The sequence below is a fragment of the Lipomyces japonicus genome (assembly GCF_038497905.1).
Source record: "Lipomyces japonicus strain CBS 7319 unplaced genomic scaffold V1514scaffold_11, whole genome shotgun sequence".
Taxonomy (NCBI): domain Eukaryota; kingdom Fungi; phylum Ascomycota; class Lipomycetes; order Lipomycetales; family Lipomycetaceae; genus Lipomyces; species Lipomyces japonicus.
Window position 1 is genome coordinate 225,157 of NW_027117823.1, and position 14,242 is coordinate 239,398.

Genomic DNA, 14,242 nt, shown 5'->3' on the forward strand with positions numbered 1-14,242 from the left:
CAATATGTATCTTAAAAGAGTTTCCTCCTCTAGTCTCGTCAGTCTCATCGAATTGGGGATGCAATCTTGTCGAGAGCGTCTACCCTTCAATCTGTAAGCAAGAGTTGATTTTGAGACTTCATAGATCTTTGCAGCAGCTCGAATGCTTAATTTTGGGGTTATATCTATAGCCTGAACGGTTAAAAATAAACGACTTTTACTTGAAGACGATTCCATTTTTTTTGGCACAGAAATGATGCTTTAGGTAAAAGACGTGTGGATTGGAGTAGAAGTGTCCAGCTCGGTGATGTGTCCAGCTCGGTGATGTGTCCAGCTCGGTGATGTGTCCAGCTCGGTGATGTGTCCAGTTATAACAAAATAAAGTGTTTTGCGGGAGCTTGCTTGACAGTTCTGTGGTACGTATAATAATAAAGATAAGAATATTAAAATTAAATGAATAACATTAGACTAGTTAATTACCTGCATTTCTATTGAAATTGGCCAGTTCTGTTATTATAATGGCTTCTATTTTTGCTAGACTCAATCTAACGCCTTTGTTTGAATCGTCCACTTACGGATCAGAATACATCAAACAGTTGTCATCAGTGACCATTTCACAATCGGCCTTTAATGAATGGCTCTTTCAGGACTACATCTTTGTCCGCGCATTTGCACAATTCCTTGCAGCTACAATTGCGTCTGTTCCTGAAAACGAAACTAATCTTTCGTTTCTCACGACTGCTCTTAAAGGTGGTTTTGGAGTGTTGGAGCAAGAGCTTGCGATTTTTGAGCAAAAGGCACGCCAACGCGGAGTTGAAATTCCGAAGTTGCCTAAATTTTCCGGGTCGTACAATGAAGAGCTTGAAATCAATGGGGCAGATATTATTGCAGAGTTGAAATCAACAATTCCCAGGTTTTCAAAAGTAAATGAATTATACTGTTCATTCTTAGCCATTGAACTTGGCGCACAAGCATCCGTGCCATTTCATACTAGACTCGCAGTTTTGTGGGCTGCAGAAGTAGTATATCTCACCGCGTTCAAGTACTCGTTAAACACGTCTACGTTCCAGGCAAAAGCAGATGCGTCGTTGAAGGACTTCTTGGAATGGTGGGGTGGAAACACTGTATTCGATGAATATGTGGGAACACTTGGCAAAGCCGTCGAAATTGTTCTCGATAATCATCCAGAGTCAGTAGATGATGTTACTGCTGGTGTTAAAAGAGTTCTTGATTTGGAGGTCGGCTTTTGGAATGGAGCTCTCGAGAAAGCTTAGGAAATTATGTACAGTTTGAAAAAAATAGGTTGGTTTGCAGGGGTTGAAAGGAAATAAGGTTTGTTTTCTTCCCGTGTAATGAAAAAATGTATTGTATTCCCACATAGTTGATTGGCCATGAGGAGAGGGATTCAGAAGTAGGACCACGCTTATTTATTTATTACATACCAAGTGACTGCGTCAACACGTATATTGGCAAATGCAACGCTGCAGAAAATTATTCATCTTAATTAGGGTTGTCCACGACACTATTTAGTCATTATTTTTCGCTTGATCGATCCTGACGATAATTATCATCTGAATGTATCTGATAGGCTAAAATCTAACATTCCTGAAAGTCGACGATATAATGTCATCAGCATCTTTAGGATCGGCTGATAGTGAACAGCCCGAATTTATTTATATGTATCTATGTAATTGAAAATTGCGCGTACGCATTGAATCTAGTCATGCCCGCTTTAAATAATTACGACGACGAAAAAAAGAAATGCGAACGTATTCCAAATGATCTAACTAAACCTTTTGACCTAAAAGAAAAAGACGTAAAAATATAAGGTAGTTATGAACCGTTGTATTCAACTAGTTCATCGTAAAATATTTTGAACGTAATTCTGATGACATTCAAACCAGGGATCAATACCATGATGCCTTTGTTGAAACTCACTAGGCCATCGGGTGATATTGCCTTGCACCTCGACTCCTCCTGCAGCACGAAAAACTAAAGAAAGTAGCATATTTTGGTAAAGCCATGACAATGGTCCTTGAGAAATGTGAACCTGGTCACGCCACATTGATGAGAAGCCAGTCACCAACCTGGCCCATTCAAACACTTCAATGCCCATCTTATTAGAAAAATATCGACCGATTCGATCCATATCATAAATCATCAAGTCACGATCATCGGATTCTTTATGTGGCGTTAATGACCTGTAAACAAGATGAACATCATCACCAAAAATTCCACGAATATGATGTATAAACTGTTTCCACCTAGAACTATATAATCGAATCTCGGACCAAGTCATCTGTCGATTTATTGTTTTAAGTTCAGCCTGTAACTTTTTATTGGACGCCAACTCGGCATCGGCCATCTTAAGAAATGACACCTGATCCCACAGCCCTGACTGAAACAATATAACATCAGGCTTTCCAGTCGCACCTTCAACTTTAGACAGAGTTGGCTTAAAAATTGTTTCATATCGTTCTTCAAATGCTACCTTGTCCATAGTTTTTTGCCACCACCAGGAAGGACGGTAAGAGAAATAAGACGCCAAATGCCAATGATAAATAGTGAAATTAAGTTGAGGAACAAAACAATTTGCAATAGTATGCCGTTTATTGCCAAAATCTGCTTCAAGACCAAGTTCAGAACAAAAATACTGAAGGATATATCTATCTACCGAGTCGGCAATCATCAAGACCCGCTTGCCGTTTAAAAAGCTAATGCGTTTTTCAGCGTGCCGAAGCTTTGTCTGATTCTGAGGAGATATATCTTGAATATTTTTAAGCTCTACGTACTCCACAAGATCTGACATCCACATATGAGGAGCGTCTGCAAGAAACTGAGACTCTAGGCGTTTGGAGGCGATGTCCACTCGTTGCTTTGTGTCATGAGGATACACAGCACCGAGAGGATCATCAGAATTAAAAAAATCGTCGTAAAATGGTATCCAAGATAAATAATGATAGTTTTTTGGTAAATAAAGATACCCGTTTCGCTTGTACGGATCATCACACACGAAAAAACCCCCGTGATCAGATTCGACAAATGACTCAAACTAAACCGTTATTAGTATTAAAATTTCAAAAAAAAATAATTATGAAAAACGAGGAAGTACATTTTCAGTTTCAAGAAGCGAGAAACCAAAAGTCAATGATAAAGCTGCCATGGCAATAAGAAAAAACGCAATGATAACACTGAAACATGTCAATTGTCCCTTCCTCGCAAACATTTTTTAAAAAACAAAATATTAAAACAAACGACAAAAGACAAAGGACAGTAGGAGATAAACGGCACCACGGGATCGACAAACAACTAAACAAATAAAGCTAGTCGTTTCGCTTGTAAGCCAAAAAGAAACTTCCGGAGATCGAATTCGATAAACAACCGATAAACAACTCAAACTAAAACGTATTAGTTTAAAATACTGGTAAGCGAGCACAATTTTTAGTTTGGAGAAGCGACAAACTAAAAAGGCAGAGGGTTATGGTATACGCCGCCGCCAAGACAAAAAAAAAATATATAGCGATAGCACTGATCTTTTCTCTTTAAACGGACTAAAATGAGTAATGGTAAACAAAGAAACAAATGTTAATTAAACAAAGCAAATAAGAACGATGGATCGGAAGTGGATCGAAATTTAAGGGGGTAATGCATGATGCAACAAGCATAAATTCGCTACAGAGCATTGTGGCGCAGTACTCTACTACATAATTGCCAAGCAATGTTTAAGTTATGGATGTTTCACCATTTATTTTTTAAAATTTGTCTGTATACACGGCTTTGAAAAATAGTTGTTACCGTAATGAGCAAGTATACGAAGGTCTATATAGAGCAAACCATTTAATTCATGAAGTAAAAATGTAAAGAATTACCCAGTTCACTTTAAACAGTAAAAATGAGTTTTTATAAAATACCCTTGAAGTTGTACTATCCTTTATCAATTGTTACAAAAACTATACATAAAGCAAAGACAAAAATTAGTAGTTAGGAGTTTTAAAGACTGAAAGCTTGAGAACGCACAGCATATGTGTGCGCCACAAACACATAGTTCTATAACTATATATATCTATATAATTATGAACGGCTTAGACGTATATACGTATTCATTTAAATTTGCAATGTACCACGTGCATGAATTTTCGAGTTTTCATAAATTAGTTAATGGTAATTCGCAAATCATATTCACCGCAAATAGTATTATTTTTTATTCAAAGCCTTTGTTTTATTTTTATATAATTTGAGACCTCAGACTTGCATTCACAACTAACACAAGTACCAATAAATCAAAATGACACTTGTAATACCCAAACTCAAAGAGCATAATCTCATCGCAATAGCTTCCAAATGTGAATTCTTCAAAACTTCCATTATTTTCTTGGGTTTCACGTTATCATGACAAGGTCTCAGCGTGGAACAAGATAAAATCCAAGCTGTCAAGGAATTTCTGGCACCTAAAACTCAACTCGAAGCTATGCGCTTCTTAGGCATAATAAACTTCTATCGATGCTTCGTGCCTCACTTCTCTGATTTAGCGGCACCTATGAAACGCTTTACTACAACGTAAATCACATGGAGACCTAAACAACAAGATTCATTTGACCAACTCAAATATTTGCTCACGCATGCTCCAATTATGACTATCCCAGATTTACAGAAAGAATTTATGCTCACAACTGACGCCAGTGATCTCGGTATGGGTGTTGTCCTGGAACAGTATGACAGCATCAAGATGGTGTAGTTGGTTATTTATCCAAAAAGTTCCAATGTTCGCAGAATAATTATAGTGTTAAAGAAAAAAAGTTTTTCAGTATCATAGAAGCACTCAAGTTCTTCCGATACTTACTTCTCGGACAGCACTTCATACTAAAAACTGACCATTTATCTCTCACACATCTTCAAGCTCAGACCAAGGCCCCAAGGACGTCTTGCATGTTGAACTACTCAGCTGAATAAGATTTTTCTATCAACCACATCGATGGCAGCCGCAACGAAGTTGTCCTCAGTTGCGCATTCATAAACGTAATTGAGGTTCGGATTGAACCGCCAATCGAAACCATACAAGCTCTCATTCCTCTCTATCAACAAGATCATTTTTTTTCACCTAGTTATGAGGCGTTAAAATATAATGAACCAGTTCCTAATCAAATCCGACATTATACAACTCACTACCGATTACAAAATGACGTTCTTTTACTTTTTACCTACAGTAGCTCAGGATGCCTCAGAATGGCGCTTATGTGTACCAAATGGCCTGCAACGACAAGAATTCATTAATCAAGCTCATGATTTAACATCATCAGGACATTATATTAAATTCGCTTCTTATTATTACTGGCCGAAAATGTTCAGAACTGTTAAGCGTTATGTCCAAAGTTGTTTTTAGTCATCATCGACCGCCTCACGAAACGCGCTCATTTCATTCCCACAAAAGAAGCTACATCTCTCGAAATCGCTCGAGTTTTCATCTCAAACATCATCCGTTTTCATGGAATTCTAACCACTATCTCAGACCGAAATGTTCGTTTCGTATCCAACTTGTGGAAGTGCCTATAACAACTTTAGGCATTAAACTCAACATTTCGACAGCTAATCGTCCCCAGTCCGACGGGCAAACTAAACGTGTTAATTCTATCGTCAATCGCTTGCTTCACGCTTATTGCTTCCAGCACCATCAACAATGGACAGACTATTTACCTATGGTCGAATTTGGTTATAATAGTTCCGAACAGGCCTCAATCAAAATCTCACCATTCATCGCCAATGTAGGTTGTCAACCGAGGTTACCCACCTTTACTCGAGCCATTACGGCCGAACCTTACTCTGCCGATGCTGAAGAGTTATCAACGAAATTAAAGGCCTTACTAATTCGAACACAAGACCACATCTCAGAGGCTCAACTTTCAATGGAAGCGCAAGCTAATCGACACCGCACTGAGATAACCTACAACGTCGGTGATATGATTTTTAGTCACCGTGAAGCATATCGCAAAGCAGAAGACTAAGCCAAGGTCTTTCTTGTCTATTATAAACTGTTATGTTTAACTGATTAACGTAGATGTATAACGAGCGAGCCGCCCCAACGAGCGAGACGTTTTCCCGCCCTTCCACACTTGTCGCACTTCAAGCAACATTTCTCTGTCAACACACCCCGACCCCGACCCCGACCCCGACCCCGGACCCCTGCAATACAATTCGAGTTTGTGCCCAGGTTAGGTTGCAATAAGTTATAATGATACCTTATACAAAACCGGTTGACTTGAATGTGCGGCTGTTATACATATAGGATGAAATTGTGATTCAGTTATTTCAAAATATGTAAAGCTTTCTAAAATGGTATCTTGATATTATATAAACAAATTCGTTACTAGTTAATCCAAATTTATGGCCGGTAGCTTATTATAAACTTCGTTATTTATCTGTACGATCCACTTATAATCACAAAAAAAAAAAAAAAACCGAGAAAAAAAAATTCTATAAAGATGAACATGCCCATGTCTTTAATGATCTAAATTTCATTTTTCAGAACCAACCTCTTTGGATGCATTCTCGGCATCACTTTTAACAGCGCCATCCTGATCCTGCTCCTCATTGACAGTGACAACCGGTTCTTCAGTGTCAACTTGCGTAACCGGTTCGGCTTGGATTTCAAGTTTTTCCGTGTCTTGTTTTTCATCTCTTTCTTGAGATTTTTCCTTCTTGTCCTTCTTCACTTTCTTTACTTTCTTCACGACTTTTGCCTTTTTCTTCTTTTTAACAACAATCCGCGTGGTAGCATGTTCGTCATCGTCGTCATCATAAACACCATCATGGTCATTCTTCAATGCGTCACTCTTCTGCCTGGCAGCCAAAATTTCGGCCTTAAATTTCTCTACTTCTTGTTTGCCAAGTTCATCAGCATCAGCGTCTTCCAAATCATAACCTTCCAGTCCTCTGGCATCTACGCGCAAAATGCCTTTCTTTTGTAAAGACGATCGGGCTTGAGTCGTGCTACCTCTTAGTACTGTTTGGCGTCGAGACTCTAGATCTGATTCGTTGTCCACTTCGACTTCTCCTTCATCTCCAAACGTTTCTTCCTTAATAATCTCAACCGGTACGACTTTTGCTCTTCTCTTCTTTGACTTGCTTGACTTCTTTGGTGGTACATCTAAGGAAGCAATTTCTAGTTTCATTATTGGGATCGAATCAATATCAAGTTCCTCATCTTTCATTGGCCGATCTCGAGATTCTAATTCTGAATCGCTTTCCGAATCAGCTGTTGATTTTTTATTGCGCACAATTTTTTCAGATTCCAAAATATAATACGGATCATCTGCTTGTCTGACCCTGCGTTCTCGTTTGCGTTTCTCTTTTAGTTCTTCTTCTTCTGAAGATGCATTGTTTGCACTGGCAACAGATTTGCGAGACACGTCTGGCTGAGCCGAATTGACAGCGTGGCTAGATAACTGTTGTTGCTGCATTAATAATTGCTCACGCAATGCAATTTCGTCTTCGTCTTCCGATTCAGAATATATAACAGGCTGATTAAACTCTTCATCAAGATCAAGACCTGCCGGTATCGGTATTCGTTTTTGAGCCTTGGTTGATACCGGGTTTAGCTCCCATGCATTAAACATGTTCGGAAGAACTTGTGTAATTAGTGGCGGTGCTGATAAATCATTGTCGTCATCTGGTCGTTCCCTGATGGCCATGACAATCAAGCGAAACAATTCTAAAAATTCGACTGACCGTTCTTGTACTTCAATATCCATATGCGTCGAATATTTTTCTAAAAATAATACGATTCTTTCTGTAAGTTGAAAAATTTCATGTGATCGCGTGTTGGTCCATGGGATGCGTTCAGAACCAGCGTAAACGCTATAGACCTTTGGAATTGCTTGAATACAAACAGCTTCCGTGTCAGATTCAACCGTACGAGGTTCCAATCGAAGCAAGCCATCAAGTATGGCATCATGGTTGTCAAGGTATACGGCATATTCACCAACGATCCATGCCGCATATTTTAGTACTTTTGCATTTTTCAGTAACACGTCTCGATCCAAAACCAATCTTGCCGATGATGCCACCGCGTATTCCCTAATCGACCGAACCCGCACTGCCACATTTTGAAGTTCAATGCCAATCTCTGCGCCCACTTCTTTTAAGCCTTCGGATATTTTGACCAGATCGACAAGCACGGCGACGTACCATTCAAAATTTGACACGTTGGCGTAAGTATTATTTGAGCACATGTCAAGAATACGTCGAATAACCTCGATTCGATATCGTTCAGGCAAGACCTGATCTCTAGATTGTGGAATGAGTTGCAACATTAATCGCTTGACAACGTCAAACAGAGTATCTGGATTAACCAAGTATACTGCCAATTCAACCGCTCTTTGCCTGATGGAGATGTCCTGGTCGTCCATGCAATCCATAATAACATCAGCATGTTGAGCCACTAAAAGCGGATGAATCACGACAATTTTTGTGTAAGCTAGCAAGCCAACAAATTTTAAGTTTTGATCAGATTCTTCAAAAAATACGCGTAACTTGTTGACACACATTATAGCCAGCTGGTCATCGTCCTTTGACAGCATACCTCCAGAGACTATGCAGTTAATACACTCGTAAAGTAAAGACATTGCTGTAGTGGTTTGAATAATATTTGTAATCGGTGGAATAATCTTTGCCTTTAAACGAGGCTCAATGGGTGCCAATGAAGCAAACTAAAGAAAAAGACCAAATTAGTATTTAAAATTTCATGATCACGTCTATGACATTAACAAGAACGAACCAATTTAATAATCTTGATTAACATCCAATTATTCGACGAAGTTGTCAGGATGTTGAACAACTGTGGCGCAAGCGGCAAGTAGTTCTTGGGATGCTTCTTTGCCAACTCGCAAATAACGTTAACAGTCGCAGACACGACCGTGATTTCCGGATCTTCAAGCTTCTCGCGTAATCGCGGAAATGATGACCGAAGAGCTTCTGGGAACTGCAAAAAAATCTTGTACATCACCAGTACAGCTTTCTTTCTAACGTATGGCTTCGAGTGATTCATCATTTTGATCAAATCTTCTGCCAGGTCACGGGCAAGACTGGGAGATACAATGTTCGAGATGCCACTGATTGCGAGCGCCACATCCAGGTGATTTCTTGAAGCCAGATCCTATTGCACCGGTCAGCGCTTTCATTCTGCCATATATATTGCTAATAATAACATACTTTCTTTAACAGATTCGTAGTAAGCATCAGAACGTCCGTATCCTGGCCAAAACTTTGCATTGCAGCCAAGTACCCTATTCTTTTTTGTGCGAACTTGGCCGAGCTCATGACTTCCAACACATGGAATGAGGCCCAAGACATGTCATGGCCGAGCATTTGTAAGTAAGCCAATTTAATAACTGCCATTGTTTTGACGTCCATATCTTGCGATAAGCATTCTTGCCTGCATTCTGAAATTGCCTCGCGAATGTATTTGTCAGTCGTTTCGGGGTCCTTACAGGACCGAATACCTCGAATCACGTCATGCAGTGACTTTTTAAATCTAAAAAATGAATGTAAGAAATAAACCATTGCAAACTAAGCCTTTTTCTTCTTCTTTTGGTACCACTTACAATGGAGTTTTGCTAACCCGAGTGGCCATTATAAATGGTTGATTGTGCGACGAGCCTGAAACGTTATTATATAGCTAGATACGACAAATGTAGCATTGAGGCTGAAATAAATTGTAACGACAACCAAGTCTCAAACCGCAAAATAATGACAACCAGTTAATGCCAGATAAGTTGCGGCAGTTTCTTGTGGAAAAAAAAATGAATTGCAATTCTTAATTAACCTGTGAAATTAGTTGTCTATCGTGATACTGAGCTCCGACGCCCATAATGACCTGAGTCTCGTTACATAATGTTAACTTTAAGCCAACTCTGAAAGCGCAGAACCTCGTAACTGCGTGACGGTTACATCACCAAGTCACAAAACATTTGGGTCACTTGGTATCAGCATTACATGTGCCTGTGATTTAAATATCGAGCTTCTACGATAGATATAAATGGTGAAGTGATTATCTGATTAATTTAAACAATTAAAAATTTGAGTAATTCGAATCTTGAATAATCAATTTAAATGTTGCGGTATACTATACAATACATCAGTCTACTTGAAAAAGATTTCCTTGATGATACGGATGGTATCGTCTGGGCTGTTAACAGCGTGGCCGATTGTTCTTGGGTCGCTGTAAATCTCGTAGTCGTTACCGCCCTGTGATTGCAAGTTTCAGTTGGAAAAAGTTCAAACCATACAATCAATCGCCCGTGAATCATACCTTGAAAGTCTTGTCACCGAAAAAGTGAATGGCAGTGTATCCTTCCTTCTCCACGTGTTGCAAGGCATAAGTCTTATCCCATCCGGTTGGGAAAACATCAAATGAAATTTGACCACCGATGGAGTAAGTGAGGTCAATGTCGGAGAACTCCTGCTTGAGTGCGGCCACAAACTTTTCACGAATCTTGTGCTCAATATCGAACTTCTCGTATTCCTGGCGTTCCGCGGTGCTATATATATGGTTAGTCTGCCGCAAAAGTGGATGAATGTCGTAGTGATTAGTGGCAGGGTAAAAAAAACATACCTGGCGTTACGTCCGATAGGCGAGATGTTGATCATGCCGTTCCTGAATTCAAGGAAAGTACCACTAAAAACGAAAAGTTAAATTTTTTTAGTAAAACAATTGCTTGTTGCTAAAAAAAAGTACTTACCGAACCTTGGGCAGGTCAAGTTCAGCAAGGTAGCGAAGAACAAATTTGACCAGTTTCTTATATTTTTCCTCTCCAATCCAGTTAATGAAGCTCTGTGAAGCAAGCTTCTCACCGAGACGGTAGGCAGTCAGGCCATTCTCCGAAAAGGCGTAGTCAAACAGGTCAAGCACTAGGCACGTATAAGTAATTTGCAGAGAAATAAAAAATAAAAATAAAAATAAGTGACTTAATGAGCACTTTACAATTGTCACCGAGTTGCTCTTTCTGCTTGGCAAGATCAGATCCGCCGACGAAGCCAATTGCGACCTTCTTGCGGAGCTCTTTCAGAAGTTCAAGGATCTCGTCGGATGCTTGCTATACACATCAATCGCGTCAGTCCAATTAATAGCAGACATGCGGTCGACCTCCGTCAAAAGGCATACTTACCAAACGAGCCGGGGTCAATGTGCCGTCGACATCGAAAAGAACCAAGGTATTTTTAATTTCACGTTCAGAAAGAGGGACGAAAGACATATTGAACGAATTGAATGATTCAAAATTGACAATTAAAAAAACGATAAAAGAGGTTGCAATTTATAGTTATGATGAAAATATCGATTAAAGAAGGCCAGGGTGTCAACGGTGCCTGTGTCGACCGAATAACGTGCTGCTTCTGTGCCGTGCTTGCAGCCAATGTTGCGCGACACGATGAGCGGATGCGCCTGCGACGACCAAATTGCGCGACATGGCGCGACACGGAGCGACACGGAGCGACACGGCGCGACACGGAGCGACACGGTCTTTATTAAACTTAATAATATAAACATTGCTTTGGCAACACAATGTACAAAATATACAATTATCCATATCAACACGTGTCCTAAATCACCATTGCGACCACACCGACCAATTCAACACGTCATTCATAATTTGCCAATGCTGAGCAGCCATTTGCCCTAGCTTTTGTTCAACCTTGGCCACGTCCGTCTCCGTTATGATAAACGTGGCACTTTTTTCCTCAAATGAGCCCGCATTTGATCCTACATGGTGCCCAACATACTCTGCCAGGCGCAGCTCATGTTGCGGGACAAGTGCCTGGTGCCGCACCAGCGATTGCAGATAATCAGCCGCCACGGGGTCTCGGAATCCCAGTTCATGTCCTGCATGCCGGCAAAACACAACCACGTTTGCAAAATCTGCCTCGGCACCGGGCCTGGCTTTGCTAACGGATTCGGAGTCTCGGAACGCGCGACAATGACCTCCGTTTTCCCTGAATCCTTGCACTAGCGTCAAAATCATTGCTTTCGACGCCCACGACGTCAGGTCGCCTCCAAAATTGACCGCCAGGACTCCGTCGGTGGACAAAACACGCTGAGTGTCACTCCACATCTCCTTCGTAAATAACTCCGCCGCTACGACGCCTCCCGTAAACACGTCGTGAATAATGTAGTCATACTTGCGCGTGCCGTTGATCGCGGTATCGCAAACAAACTGCCTGCCGTCGGCAATGTAAAGCGTGGCTCTTGACAGCGGGAACTTGAAATACTTGACCGCGTATGCCAAAACGGCAGGATCAAACTCCACAACGTCAGTGATGACGTTGTGTTGTATTAATGCACTGGCAGCACTGCCGATTCCGAGCCCAATCACTAGGGCGTTATTCTGATTGCCTGTGCCCTTGGGAGGCGGCGACACAAGCCGAATAGCCTCTTGCATGACAAATGCAGAGTACACTGGCTCGGCATCGTTCCATGGCTTATCCAGGAACTCATCTAAAAGATTGCTGGGAGGAGCAGTGAAAACTCCTCCCAGCAACGAGTGGTCACTCCGCAGCAGTCGTAATCCATCCGTGGAAGAATCAATCACGGATACGTAACCAGATGTTGAAAAAGTTGACGCCAAAATTTCATAAGACGCTAATGACTGTGGCAAAAGTGCTGGTGCTTGTGTATGTAAATACCATTGCCCGCCGAAAAGAACCGAGATGCCAATCACGTTTTTAAACCACCTCGGAGTTGACAAGGCCAGTAATGTGGTTGACGCCCACGCAGTTGCAACGATTTGTTCCTTAGCACTTAGTCCACTCAACACAACTGATAGGAATGGTATCAATACCCTGCCCAGCGCTCGCTCGAATATCGTGAGCAACCGTGTGGCTGCTACTGCCAGAAACAGCAGTATGGCTGATTTGGTACCCTTTGAAGCCGCTAGTAGAACTGATGACACCACGGCACTAGATCCTATAATTGATGGATACAGAGTAACAAGATCGATAACAAGAGGTCCATTCCAGGGACCCAACGATGGCCCGAGTAGTTCACCAATCATGCTAGCAATTGATAAACTTATCGCAGAGTATACCAACGTGAGTGGCTCCGCATACCGTGCTAACCGTCGCTTTCGCTTCTTGATAAAAAAAAAGAGAGAAATTATAAACACAGAAGGCACTAATAATGGCCTGTAGAGTAGAAGACCAGATGTGCCAAACAAAGGTGATAATGAAAGCTTTGATAACTGCGATAACAACGACAGGTGCAGCAAGTGCGCCAAAATCCGGACGCCAGTGAAGTAAGCCTTTGCCATTATAGACCAAATATGATCAGATTTCATGTGAACATGTCTCAGTCCTGCCTAGGATTATATGTGTTGAAAATTGGAATGTACTCGTTGTTCAACTCTTTTTTTATGGTGCGGCTTGTATTATATTGAATATTCAACAAGCCAACACGTTTCGCTTTAAAATATAGCTTTGCAAGGCGAAAAAATCACAAGAATGTAGACATGCAGCTTCCGAACAAAGCAATTCCAGCCGATGAACGCCATCACAAAGTAATCACCAACAGGCGACTGCACTATCTCGAGCAACATACGCCGGTATACTTCGACAACCGAGCATTGGCGGAAGCCGACCCGCTACTTTACGACCGCCTGGTACGGCAATTTCAAACGCCGGCCGAACGTCAAGCTGAAGCTGGCCAAACAGGTTGGGTTGGAAGAATGTATGAAGATTTAATGCGAGCCGAGAAGCGGCTTGAAGAAGAACAACATCGGAAGGCAGTCCAGGCACGGAAATTGTATGGCGTTGAGGAAGAAAGTGATGACGAGGCAGTGACTGACAAGGGAAACATGGCGATATTTGAAGATGAAGTTATCGATCGCGAACAAGGCGAGAAGCAATGGCGCCATTTGATGACAATCAGATTTTTAAGTGGATTGGATGTGAGTAGTTTAATTCATGTTTATTTTTTTATATATTTACTGACTTTTTTATTAGACAGATTTTGATTACGATGTTGTCGATTTTTCAGAGGAATGGGATGATTTAAAACAAATTTCTAGAGATGCTGAGGATGCATATTTTGATGAAGAAGAGCCGCGATGGATTGACCAAGTCGAAAAAGATCACGAGCAAGAACATGAATTGAAAGGAGAAACTGGAATTCAAGATTTCTGAAGTGAAATCACGATTGTTTTTAGTCACATGATTGTGACCATGACAATGAAGTTACTAAATTAAGCATTATAATGATATTAATGCAAAAAATTACGTA

The 14,242-nt window shown here is 40.9% G+C and overlaps 6 protein-coding genes across 6 annotated transcripts; 2 read left to right on the top strand and 4 right to left on the bottom strand.

Annotated features, from left to right (window-relative positions):
• Positions 1–400: 400 nt before the first annotated feature.
• V1514DRAFT_328210 (uncharacterized protein) lies at positions 401–1,707 on the top strand. The gene has a single exon (XM_066927129.1). It carries the CDS (start codon positions 498–500, stop codon positions 1,251–1,253), a length of 756 nt encoding a protein of 251 aa, XP_066784425.1. The 5' UTR covers positions 401–497; the 3' UTR covers positions 1,254–1,707.
• A 130-nt stretch (positions 1,708–1,837) lies between these two features.
• Positions 1,838–3,205, bottom strand: V1514DRAFT_341832 (uncharacterized protein; the record flags this gene model as incomplete). Its single annotated transcript, XM_066929071.1, has 2 exons — positions 1,838–3,031; positions 3,092–3,205. 2 exons carry the CDS (start codon positions 3,203–3,205, stop codon positions 1,838–1,840), a joined length of 1,308 nt encoding a protein of 435 aa, XP_066784426.1.
• Positions 3,206–6,092: 2,887 nt separating this feature from the next.
• On the bottom strand, positions 6,093–9,833 carry V1514DRAFT_366830 (adaptin N terminal region-domain-containing protein). The gene is made up of 4 exons (XM_066929845.1): positions 9,576–9,833; positions 9,184–9,505; positions 8,750–9,127; positions 6,093–8,681 (listed from the first exon to the last, which is right to left on the bottom strand). The coding sequence occupies exons 1-4, from the start codon at positions 9,602–9,604 to the stop codon at positions 6,489–6,491; spliced, it is 2,922 nt and encodes a 973-aa protein (XP_066784427.1). The 5' UTR covers positions 9,605–9,833; the 3' UTR covers positions 6,093–6,488.
• Positions 9,834–10,012: 179 nt separating this feature from the next.
• On the bottom strand, positions 10,013–11,392 carry V1514DRAFT_351326 (phosphomannomutase). The gene is made up of 6 exons (XM_066929449.1): positions 11,139–11,392; positions 10,955–11,066; positions 10,713–10,881; positions 10,586–10,648; positions 10,283–10,511; positions 10,013–10,218 (listed from the first exon to the last, which is right to left on the bottom strand). Exons 1-6 carry the CDS (start codon positions 11,223–11,225, stop codon positions 10,114–10,116), a joined length of 765 nt encoding a protein of 254 aa, XP_066784428.1. The 5' UTR covers positions 11,226–11,392; the 3' UTR covers positions 10,013–10,113.
• Positions 11,393–13,544, bottom strand: V1514DRAFT_328223 (S-adenosyl-L-methionine-dependent methyltransferase). Its single transcript, XM_066927130.1, has one exon. The coding sequence runs from the start codon at positions 13,299–13,301 to the stop codon at positions 11,577–11,579; it is 1,725 nt and encodes a 574-aa protein (XP_066784429.1). The 5' UTR covers positions 13,302–13,544; the 3' UTR covers positions 11,393–11,576.
• Positions 13,473–14,175, top strand: V1514DRAFT_355777 (coiled-coil domain-containing protein-domain-containing protein; the record flags this gene model as incomplete). Its single annotated transcript, XM_066929638.1, has 2 exons — positions 13,473–13,910; positions 13,966–14,175. 2 exons carry the CDS (start codon positions 13,473–13,475, stop codon positions 14,143–14,145), a joined length of 618 nt encoding a protein of 205 aa, XP_066784430.1. The 3' UTR covers positions 14,146–14,175.
• Positions 14,176–14,242: the final 67 nt, after the last annotated feature.